Raw genomic sequence first — 12,774 nt, 5'->3', positions numbered from 1 at the left:
AGAAATCGTATTTTAGTTGTCTATTGTAATGCCTGTTTCTTTATCCTATTTATATCCCGTCCTATGTACCCACTCCACTCGTGGTTAAAACCACTCGTTGTCTTAAATCGACTAAGGGGTTATGGGACCTCAAAACCGCCCCTGACTCGAAGCGAGCGGTGGCACTTTCTAAATCAGGCCTTTGCTGTGAATGGCTATGTAATCCTAACCGTCATTTCCGGAAGCTCTGAAGCAAAAAGGCGGTATGGCAAAGGCGTGATGACGCCATCAAGCAGGGACCCAGTAGGGGAGAGGCCCTCGGAAACGTGCGGGTGGTTGTTCGAGGGTGTTTTTTTGAGCCCGGGGAAGTCGGCCCATGAGAGGGAGCGGGGGCTTGCTGGCGTTTCCTCCGAGAAACGGTGGGTCTGGGCTCAGCCATGGTGCGGTTCCCAGTCCAGAGGCTGATCCAGCCCATAAAGGGCAAGCGCTGTCTCTCAGGTCAGAGTCTTCCTTTCCTTCTAAAGACGGGAAAAGCTAGGAGTTACTCACGTCAACTCGTGTTATGTAGCTGCCTTCTTTCTCAGTATTCAGAGGGTATTCGGGGCTACATCTACACCAGGCATGGGCAAACTTGGGCCCTCTCTCCAGGTGTTTCAACTCCCACCATCCCTCACAGCCTCAGCCCCCTTCCTTTCCCTTCCTTTAAGCGGCTGAGGGGGAAAAGGAAAAGGCCTGAGGCTGTGCGGAATGGTGGGAGTTGGAGTCCAAAACACCTGGAAGGCCCAAATTTGCCCAAGCCTGATCAACACTGTAGTTTTAATGCAGTTTGACATCACTTTAACTGTCCTGGGTCAATGCTATGGGATCCTGGGAGTTGTCATTCTACGAGGTCTTTGGTCTTCTCTGCCAGAGTGCTGGCCCTTCATCCCACTACGACTCCCAGGATTCCACAGTCATTGAGCCATGACAGTTAAAGTGTTGCCAAACTGCATTAATTCTATTAATTCCACAGTGTGGGTACATCCCTAGAGTTCCTTTCTGTGTAGAACAGTGGTTCTCAACCTGGAGTCCACAGATGCTTTTGGCCTTCAACTCCCAGAAATCTTAACAGCTGGTAAACTGGCTGGGATTTCTGGGAGTTGTAAAGCCAAAAACATCTAGGGACCCCAGGTTGAGAATCACTGGTGTAGAACCACTCAGTGGGTGTATCTAAAGAATTAATGCAGTCTGACACCACTTGAACTGCCACAGGTCAATGCAATTAAATCCTGGGAGTTGTAGTTTTACAAATAATAGTAATAGTAATAACTTTTTTTTATATCCTGCCATCATCTCCCTAAAAGGACTCGGTGTGGCTTACATATGAAATAAAAAGTTCAATATACATAAAAGCAACAATCCAGTAAAACAAAACCAACCTGTAAAATCAAATCGTTAAATAAAACAATCCATATAAAACACAGTTAACATAAAAGAAAAACAGCAGTATTGAGGCTCCATCAGGCCGTGTTCAGCAAAAATCAATGACCATGATTATAAAATAGGCATGACCAGCCTTTGGCCTTCTCTGCCAAAGAGTGATAGAGCCTCATCAAACTATAACTTCCAGGATTCCATTGCATGAAGCCAGGACAGTTAAAGTGGTGTCAAGCTGCATTAATTGTACAGTCTAGAATAGATGCACCCTAGATCTCATGTAAAGAAAAAAGCATGTTTTTTAATGTCTAAGGTCACTAAAACTATTTCAACATCTACATAGGAGCCCCCGATGGCGCAATGGGTTAAACCCTCATGCTGTCAGGACTGCTGGCCAGAAGGTCAGCAGTTCAAATCTAGGGAGTGGAGTGAGTTCCTGTCTGTCAGCTCCAGCTTCTCATGTGGGGACATAAGAGAAGCCACCTACAGGATGGTAATACATCCAGGCATCCCCTGGGCAACATCCTTGCAGATGGCCAATTCTCTCACACCAGAAGTGACTTGCAGTTTCTCAATTCATTCCTGACACAAAAACACAAACATCTACATTTATGACTGAGATCATGAAAGAGGCATGGTTTTTGCAAAGTGTATGGCAAAACGTGCATCTACACTAGAAATAATGCAGGATTTCCATAATTTTGAGCCATGACTGTTAAAGTGACTCACTGCTATTGAAGCTGAATTAATTTGATCTACAGTGTAAAGGCACTCTTAGTGAAGCCTCAAGATGGATAACAAACTAATAGAACCTTCCTGCTTTTTGAAATTCATTGTAACTTCAAGCCACTAATCATACACAGGCAAATCATACACATTGGTAGTACACGTCTTAGTCACATTCACATTAGACTGCTGTAACACACTCTATGTGGAGCTGCCCCAGAAGAGCGTTCAGAAACTTCTATTGGTACAAAGGTCAGCAGCTAGACTGCTCACGGGAGTGAGATGTAGGGAAAGAACTATATCCTAAAGCAGTTACACTGGTTTCCAGTTTGTTTCCACGCGCAATTCAAGGTGCTGGCTTTAGCCTATAAAGCCCTAAATGGCTTGGGCCCAGCCTATTTTAAGGACTGTGTCTCCTGCTATCAGCCCACACTAGCCCTTAGATAATCAGGAGAGGCCCTTCTCTCAGTCCCACCACCGTCGCAAGTACGGTTGGTGGGGATATGAGAGAGGGCCTTTTCGGTGGTGGCCCCGTGGCTCTGGAACTCCCTCCCTAAAGAGGTGCGTTCGGCCCCCTCATTACTGACCTTTAGCTCCCAGGTTAAAACCTTTCTATGGAATCAGGCCTTCCCCAACAACCCATAATAAGCTATGACTAGGCAGCCAGTGATTACTGCCAACAGTCATCCCTGACAGCTATTTCAATGTGGCAAGGTTCACATGACCAAAGATTGGAGCTTCGTGAATCCCAGAGGATTTTTAAAGATAATGACAAATCTTATTTATTATGCTTATTTATATGGTTTATATAATGTGTCTGGGTAATGTGTTTATTTATTGTTTACGTGGTTGTGTTGGGGGAATGATGTTGTGTTCTTGTATTATGTAATTGTTTTTTAACCATTTGTTCGCCACTTTGAGTCCCACCCATGGAAAAAAGCGGGATAAAAATAAATAAATAATAAAATAAATCATTGTCCAGTGTAACAGTCTAAGCCTTCTGTTTATTTTATCTAAAAGGACCTATTAGTTTTTAAGAAAAATATTTCTACATTAGTCATTGGAGGAATTTATTGCAATTACACAATAAAGGCTTTTTTTACATATTCCATTATAGCTAATTAATTATGAAAATGAATGTTAAACAATAGTTTTTACAGACTTTTTACATCTTTATTGTCCTCCAAAGTATATACAATAGAAGGTATGTGAGCTAAGAAAACCCATCAGTACAGATGTGTATCACCATATGTTTTAATGTCAGTATCGAAAAAAGACCAGTGCTTTGGCTTTGGTTAGTGTGCCTAACCTTAGGGTAGATATGACCAACTCAACTGAAATCAACAGGTTAGGCATGTCGAATTCTATATAAAGCTGCACTGCAATCTTATTTCAAAATGCTGTGGGGCGTTGAAGGCGCACAACAACAAAGCTGGTGAGGTTAACTTACGTCTTTGGTTGTCACCCTGTTTTCTTGTTCACGCATGCTCAGAAAGGGACTCTGGAGGTAGCTGCTGTTTACCTGGTCTGTTGTAGGCAGGGCCACAAAAGTACAATAGAATTGACTAAAATGCCTGACTCGTGCTTTTATTGTATTGTTTATAGCTGAAGGGCTGCTGCAACCTAATGCTGAAATTTTGTGTTTCTCCAGCCCTTCATCAGTGACTTGTCAGGGCTAATGTTAGTACAAATCTTCCCGCTAAATATAAGAAACTGAGAAAGATGAGAATAATTCAATTTATTTATTTTGTGTCAAAAGCATTGCATAAATAAATATAAAAATGATAAAAAATAGAGGGAACACAAGCAATTAAATAGTTTTTGACCAAAAACGGGCAACAGCTACTGCTTTCAACAATTCTTCCTTTGTACATAAAGCAGGGCATTGTGGGCAAGTATACATATGCGAGGTTGTTTGTTCTGCTCCACAGTCACACAAGATGGAGGATTCTTCTAGGTAGTGCCATTTTGCATAGAAAGTGGAAAGAAGCTTCTATGTCAGGGTTTTTGTCAACCATGGGGTTCCCATATAATAGAAGCTAAAGAGATATTTTTCAGGAAATAATCCTCAGGGAGTTCCTATTGGTAGTGGAATTTGTCTGGGAAACAGGTACAACTGTAGTCCTTATTAATTTTAGTGAGCCTATGTATGTTCACCTGTATATTGAGTTCAGCTGGACTGGCTCTTACAAAATTAAATTTTAGATTGTGATTGTGTAGCCTGAGCTACACAGGGCTCAGAAAAGTTGGCATTGAGTTAGGATGCATCTACACTGTAGAATTAATGCAATTTAACACCGCTTCAATTACCATGGCTCAATGTGATGGAATTCTTGGAGTTGTAATTTTACGAGGTTTTTACTGTTCTCTGCCCAAATGTGCTAGGGCCTCACCAAACTATGACTCCATAATTCTATGGAATCAGACCTTTATATTTCTCTTTAAAGAAGTCTTTGATTCTCTCACCCTCAGCAAATTTCAGCTTCACATCCAAAAATGTCTATTTTGGTAAAGTGCTTTGAGAACTGGACTAAAATACATTTAGTGTCCAGTGACAACCATGCTGACTTCCAGAGAACAAAGGTGCTGTATTTTTCTCTTACAAAAAATGGAAGTTCACACCTAAAATGAAATTCACTTAAATAATTTCTATTTCTTGTTTTTCTTGTTTTTTTCCTATGTAGCATTTAATAAAGATTAAATTTTCACTTTACATTTTGTCAGATTTAATTGTAATTGTTAGTAGAAGAATCGCGAAGTATACAACCTTTCCCTTCTTTGTACCTCACTGGCTGTTTAGTAAATATTTTACTTGGATTGTGGAAGACACTGGGCAATTTTTAACATATAAACCGTGATATCAGAACCACTGTCTCATCAGCAGTTGCAGTTTAAATACTCAAGGCAAAAAGGTGTGTGCTGTTTTATCCCTCTGAATATCAAAGGTTCTTTTTGTTTTAGTGTTGCCTGAAACATCATATATTAAAACAAAATAAATAAATAAAAATTTAATGCTTTGGAATTGTTAGCCCTGACCTTTTTTTAGTGCATTGGCAAGTATCCATGCACTATTTTGTTAATTGTTAATTAACAAAAGTACAGGAAAGAAACCCCCAAATGTTGTAACACTCCAACCTTTAGCCCCAGCAAGGTAAGGTCAGTGATCGATGTAATGGGAATTTATTTCTAAGAAGAACTAGAGGGCAGAAGTTCACAAATGCTGAAACTAGTATCCAACATGTTATGTAAATATTGAAATGTTAGACAGGAATGTATCATAGGAAGCAAAGTAAGATGACTTGGCTGCTTATGGGTACAAAGGAAAAGTATTTTCAGCCTGACAAAGTGCGGCTGTTTACTTTTAGGCTGCAAGTTCTGTTTCTTTCGGAATTTGTCCATCCTGCCAGTTCAGCAAAAGAAGATCCCAAACCGGTACCTAGGCCAACCCAGCCCTTTTACACACCCTCATCTTCTCAAAGCAGGTAAGAATCATTATTACATTGTCCTAAGTAGAGTTACTTAGAAATAAGACCCAGCATCTGTTCAACATGACTTCCTTCTTGGCAAGTTTGTATAGTAGTTACAGATACCATTTCTCTGTTGTGAGGTCAGATCCTTTCATGCTATTTCTTTAGAGTAATATAATAAGGAAAACAATTGTACACCTTTCATGGAATTCCTACTTGTGTCCTAGGTCAGAAGGCATTTCTTATAATTCTCTAAATATGACATCACCTGTGCATTAATGAATCACAGATGGGCAGCAATAATTTCAATTATTGAAACAACTGAAAACATGATATGCTAATTATTGCAATTTATAAGAATTATGTTATTGTGTAAGAACGCGTCCAAAAACTAAGAGCCCTGTAGAAGACCCCCATCTTGTAGTCTTTTACTGTTCTAGGCATAACAACCAAAATGTCATGTCATGGCACCAAGACATGTCTTTAGAAGTAAGGCCAACTTCAATAAAGAATGATCTGTTTTTACTAGTTTTCTGGTGGATGGTGAAGGCAGCTTCATTCCAACAAGTTTTGCTTCTTTTTATGACAAGTTTTAATTTTTACCATTTTTTTACTTTGTTAGATATTGTGATTATCTTTGGATAGAAAAATAGGCTAAAATGTTAAGAAATATCTTGGTTTGCTCAAATCACAGATTTAAATTTGAGCAAAATATATATATTTGCTGTTGTTTTTAAAAACAAAATACCAGTACAACAAAATATCAACAAGAAGTATCATCTTGTTCTGGCACAAGTGTAGTTAATGTCAGTTCAGTTCCAGTGCCCAACTACGTCAATTGGAAATCTCAATTCAGATTATTAAAGGCTGGACTCATCCACTAGTGGGGAAAATAATTGAAAGTACACTTTTGAGAGGAAAGAGAAAGGAAAATGTTTCCTCATTTTTGACATTTATCATCAGATGTCTAGCATAAAGGTAGTCCTAACCTCATGACAGTGTTTCCTGCTGAAGTTTACATTCAAGCAGTCATGTATTTACAACCAGGAGAGCTGCCCTATTATGGAATCAGGCTTAGCTAAGAATTTTCTCCTGTATGAACTATTTTTTTTCTTCCTGTTAGACAGGAGAGGGTATTATTGAATATTTGTTCAATCAGGCAGTCATCCAAAAGCAAGTGTCTTTTTTTCTGGGTTACTTTAGTTTGTATGGTATGATTTACTTCTTTTATTTTTCCAAACCTGTGTTTTTATCTTATGTACCTGTATTTCTATGTTGTAGTTGTCTCCTTTGAATAAATACACATAGAAATGCAACCTTCCTCTATCACTCTTTGTGTATTATTTCATCATCCCTCTTTGCCACCAAATTAAAATTGTCAGGTTTTTTTCCACTGTAAACACTGTATGGGTCTGCACTCTACTGCTAAGTGTTCTTCCTCTTCTTCAACATTTTTTCAGAATGAGCTTTTAGAAATCCTATAACAGAATAAGTTTGGCACATTTATATTGGAAATTATCCTGATTTGTGAAATTAATTGCAATCATGTGTAAATATTGCTCCAGGATGTCTGCACTAATCTCAAGCGCCTAGTTTGGGAAATCCAACACAGTGATGATTAGATTTAAAGCTCTGTAGGATAGAACTTAATATTCCCAATACAAATTCTATAGTTTCCCCAGGGAATTAATTTCTCCAAATGAGGCTAATTTACTGAGAAGCAATGCATGTCACTTCTGCTTCATTGAAATATATTTTACTATTCTTGCCCCAACATATTATATTGGCTCATTCTTAATAGACCTCAACAACAAAGACCAGTAGATTTGTTGGGATATTTTGTCCCATCTGACTGTTTATTTATTGTTCTAAAATAATTATACAGGGCAAGTGAATAAAACATGGGGAAATGTTGTGGAATGCCTAAATTATATGAGTTTATTATTATTAACTCTTTTCTTATGTCAATTTTCCATCAAAATGTTACTTTGCGAAATTAGAATATCTTGTTATGGGATACAGATTTTAAAAGTGTGATGTTTCATATAAAATCTTGGGTACATTAAACATCAAGAGCAAACTCATTATTGAACTGCATTTATAACTATTCGTAGCAATTAGCATTTTCTGCCCCTTAAATTCCAGGAAAAGCCCTATTGAATCAAACCATTTAATTTAGTATCAAGTTTACCACAGTGGCCAGTCATACATTTCCAAGAACAAAACTAGGGCATGAAGGCAGTAGTCTTTTCTTGCTGTTCCCTCTAGGCATTGGAATCCAGAAGCATGCGCTTTCTGAACCAGTCTATTCAGTTGTCATAATCGCTTGGTTTCAAAAATACAATTTTTTAAAATCCAGTGGAAGCACATGTTGACAAAAACAGGGAAGGCAATTTTTTTTTGTAGAATCTCTTTTCTACAGCTAATTGGGTCATTTCCTATAACATTCTCCAACCATTTTGGACAGGGATTTTGAAGTGCGCAGATCTGGAAGGGGAAAACAGATCTGGAAAAATCCTGTTTCCCTTTGCATTAGTGAATGTCAAGAGCATTCTTTCTATGAACTTCATTCAAAGCATTAATGAGCTCAACTCAAAATGTTATACATAACAACTATTTTCCAAACATAACTTTGTTATATATAGTAATAAAAATATGTTTTAGGCATACATCTTTAAAGTTTAAGTTATAGGAATAATATCTTACCTACAACTCAGAATACTAAGAATGTTATCCTAAATGTATATATGCATCCGTAAATTGAATTTTACAGTGACTTCAAAATAATTTTGCTTAAGATTCTAGTTGAAGAGTGCAGTTTTAAAATCACAAGGGAAATTTTATTAACTTCAGTAACATGTCTAAGTTCATAATTCAATGATAGGTCATGATCTTGAATTCATTCAACAATGTACTTCATTTGCTGTTAGCAGCTCTTATGTCTTCAGTTCACATTTGTTAAATGTGAAATGTACTTTGCGTTCATTGCAGATAAATACCGGTATGTAGTTGAAAGATTAAATCTGAAGTTCTCAGAAAGAGAACTTTTCCTTGGAGCCATCAGGTATATAGTTTAAAATACATACTAAAAATAGTATGTCTTATTATTTACTGTTAGAAATTGGGCATTTGTTGGAAATTTTTCTTTGGGAAATCCAGTATCCCATCTGCCATCACCCCAAGAGTACAATCAGCACTACTATTGTCCATTCAATGTACAAGAGTTACAACAGCTCAGTATTTAAATTTATACCCTGACGCTTCTTATAATATAAAATTAACATTCTTATGTTACTTTATCCTTTGGATTGCCTTCAGAATTCAAGTTCAACAAAAATACACTAACATTTATAAAGGATTATTTCATTTAAAACACTGGACATTTGAACACTTTAGAATAGAACAAAGAGTGGATAGGGGCATGAGATTAAGCATAAAATTCTGAAGAAGGGAGATCAGTGATCTTAGTAGTACAACAAAGAAGTCTAATAACTACATTAATGGGGCACATAAAAATAGATGTATCTTTGATTTCTCGCCACAGGAGAAGTAACGCCAGGGGTGTCGCAAGTTGAATATGCTCTCCGTAGACACAAGCTCATGGCTCGGATAAATAAAGAGGTGCAAGGAATGGACCATACAGTGATTCTGCTCTCCAATCCCACCTACTACATGAGCAATGATATTCCGTACACCTTCCATCAAGAGACTAACTTTCTGTACCTATGTGGGTTCCAGGAGCCTGATAGCATCTTAGTGCTGCAAAGTGTGCCTGGCAAACCCTTGCCTTCCCACAAAGCTCTGCTCTTTGTTCCCCGGCGGGATCCAAGCAGAGAACTGTGGGATGGACCACGATCTGGTACGGATGGTGCAATGGCTCTCACAGGTGTGGATGAAGCATATAATATAGAAGAATTTAGACATCTGGTAGCAAAATTGAAAGGTAAGGAAAATGCAGGTGTCATATATGGAACACACAGCAAGTTTTTGGCATGGTTTGTGAAATTTGGGGGCAGTTTAATCCAAGAAGATCAGAATGCAAATTCTTGAACCTTTAGTCCATAATTGCAATCACCACCAATATGATCTCAACAGAAAGTATAAATTGGAAGAAAGTTAATAGTTAGGAATTCTTTTTTTCCTGTGACTCTGTGGTAGACTGAGCAGTTTTATTTTTGGTTGCAAAACACTAACAAAAATGACTATTGGTGTACATGGATATTGGTGTAAAATGGTGTAATTTAACTTATTTCTTGAGAACGTTTAGGCCATACATGTCAAACACAAGGCCCGTGGACTGAATCCAGCCTGTCATGTCATTTTATGTGGCCTATGAGGCTTTCAGTACCAGGGCAACATAGTTACATTTATATAGTCTTGCAAATACAAATGGCCATTTAAAGACAATCATAAGGCTGGTATAGCCCTTGGAGAAAATGAGCTTGAACGGTTACAGCTCTCAATAAGGAAGCCATATTGGTCTGTAGCAAGAAAAGAGAAAAAATGAATTTTACTATATGCAATTAGTAATGTGCATTTTGTATGGAATAGCTTTCCATTTTGTTTAGTTTCATTCGTTTCAGAACTGTTTTTGTTTTTGTTTGCTGCTTCTGAAAACAGGGCCATATCCAAAAGGAATTTTGGTCTCGCATCCGAAAATATGAAAATTTTCAGACCATTGACGGCAATGGGAGGGCTTCCTAGGCTCACCCTCCCCTCATATTTAGGGCTAGAGGAGTGAAAATCACCACACATGGAGGGCATATTGACCCCTTTTAGCCCACCAACTTTTAAAGTTTTTAGAGATTTTTTTCTTTTTATAAATACAATCCCCTTTAAAGCATTCAATAGGAAATGCAAAGGTACTAAAGGGATTTAAAAAATTATAGTTTTCCCAAGGGCCATTTATAGAGAAAGATTGAAGGTTTGATTAGAGAAAGTGGTTTTTTTAATAAGGTATTATACAACAGGAGCCCAAAAATGTATTTGCTTTCCTAAGTATATTGTATCAAATAATATTTATTCTATTCTATTTGTTCTCTGTAACAGCTTAAAGGAGAGGGAGGACCCATGCCAGAGACAATGCAGAAAGATAGGCAGAAATAAAAGAGTAGATTTTCCAAGGACCAACTATAGAGAGAGACAGGTTTGATTTCTAAACTGAAAAGAGAAGCCCAATAATTTATTTCCTTTGAAAAATATTTCTTTTTTAAAACAATTGGGGGGGGGAGGAAAGGGAGGGGTTAATTAAGAAGAAAATATTTAAAGAATTTTAAATATTAAAGTACAGCAAAGCTAGCTACCTAGTAGCTACAATAGAGAAATGCCCTTCTTCCTCCCACCCCCAAAGCCCGCAAAGTCCCACACACGCCCCCCAGCCAAACTCAGCCCACACCCCTTCAAAACTCCCAGCCCCTTCCTTTTAATTTAAAAAAATATGCCAAGCAGCCAGGCAAAAAATAAAATATAAATCTTTCCCCACCAGCAAGGCAAGGAAGGAAGCAGCAAAGAAAGGCAAGACCCCTAAAGCAAAGCAAGGCAAAAGGCAAGCAGGCCACTGAAGCCAGCAAAAGACGTGCCTGCAATGGGTGCTTTAGGAGCTGTCACCCCCTTAAATAGCTTGTGGCCAGTGGCCACAATACTGTTTCTTTGGCCTCTGATTGGTCAACAGTCTCCTCCTCCTCTTATGATTGCAGAAGAACTCCCCTGGAAAATCATATGGCCTGAAAATGAAAAAAAACCATAGTGACCGTGCAGCTTTCTCTTTCATGTCATCTTTTGTTTCATCAGAAAATGGGGTCTTTCGTTTCATGCCTTCTGAATGGACGGTACGAAACGAATACACAAATGGAACAAATACCACGCACAACACTATATGCAACTATTATTTACTAGCAACAGAAGGCCACATAGGTAAGATCCAGAGACAGAAACAAGATTCCGTCCCAAACCTGGATGTCAATTTGCTTCTATAATTTTATCCAGAAACGAAATGACAGTAGGTTGCTGTGAGTTTTCCAGGCTGTATGGCCTGATCCAGAAACATTCTCTCCTGACATTTCGCCCATGTCTATGGAAGGCATCCTCAGAGGTTGCGAGGTCTGCTGGAAACTCAGCAAGTGGAATTTATATATCTGTGGAATGTTCGGGGTGGGAGAAAAAAACTCTTGTCTGTTTGAGGCAAGTGTGAATGTTGCAATTGGCAACCTTGATTAGCATTGAATACCTTTGCAGCTTCAAAGCCTGGCTGCTTTCTCCCTACACAGAGAAGCTACAGAAATCCACAAGCATGTGGACAATTTCAATAGAAAGGAGAAAAACATGAAAATGAACAAAATCTGGCAACCAGTATTTAAAAACTCTAAAATCAGGACAATAAATAGAGAACAGCACTCAGAAAACAGGGGAATTCCAAACAGGAAATAATAAGGGCAAGCTAACACCTCCCAACAAAGGATTTCTCCAGGCAGGATGCAGCCAGTCTTCGAAGCTGCAAGGCTATTTAATGCTAATCAATGTGTCCAATGGCAACATTCTCACCTTCCTCAAACAGACAAGAGTTCTTTTTCACACCCTGAACATTCCACAGATATATAAACCTCAATTGCCTAGTTTCCAACAGACCTCACAATCTCTGAGGATGCCTGCCATAGATGTGGGCAAAATGTCAGAAGAGAATGCCTCTGGAACATGGCCATACAGCCAGGAAAACTCAGCAACCCAGTGAAAGCCTTCAACAACAAAATAACAGTACATGAGAATGACTTAAAACGCTGCTTTGGCAACAAACACAGAAAGGAATGGCCCATCCTTCATTTCTGTAGTTAATTGAGCTGCTCAGAACTGGTTCCAGGGGTTTTTACAGCCTTTCTGAGCAAGTTTTTATGGTACACCAGGAGCTGTAGTGGAAAGAGGTGACAAACCTCTTCTGCTACATTCCACAGTACCACAGGCAGAAGTCCTGCATTGTATCTTGCCTAGTATCAGTAAAATTGGCTCATTCACTTCCTCATCTTCCAAACTGATGTATACATGCCTACTACTGCGTTTCAGCTATATATGCCTTTTATACAGAGCAGATAGGCTTATCTCTTTGTAAACCAATAAATGGATGGAAACCTTTCACTTGAAATACCAGTATTTAAAAACGGAGAAAACATTTAATTGCCATCGATGCCCTGACACT

At 38.5% G+C, this 12,774-nt stretch overlaps 1 protein-coding gene across 1 annotated transcript in view; it reads left to right on the top strand.

Annotated features, from left to right (window-relative positions):
- Positions 1 to 250: 250 nt before the first annotated feature.
- The window catches only part of xpnpep3 (X-prolyl aminopeptidase 3), a 30,765-nt gene continuing 18,241 nt past the window's right edge, over positions 251 to 12,774 (top strand). The window contains exons 1-3 of the mRNA XM_003221022.4: positions 251 to 477; positions 5,487 to 5,603; positions 9,133 to 9,531. Coding sequence (XP_003221070.2) covers positions 417 to 477; positions 5,487 to 5,603; positions 9,133 to 9,531 — 577 coding nt within the window. The 5' untranslated portion in view covers positions 251 to 416. The remainder of the gene's footprint in view (positions 478 to 5,486; positions 5,604 to 9,132; positions 9,532 to 12,774) is intronic.

Source organism: Anolis carolinensis, chromosome 5 (assembly GCF_035594765.1).
Source record: "Anolis carolinensis isolate JA03-04 chromosome 5, rAnoCar3.1.pri, whole genome shotgun sequence".
Lineage (NCBI taxonomy): Eukaryota > Metazoa > Chordata > Lepidosauria > Squamata > Dactyloidae > Anolis > Anolis carolinensis.
The sequence above is the reverse complement of the archived record's forward strand: the minus strand, read 5'-3'. Positions and strand labels throughout refer to the sequence as shown.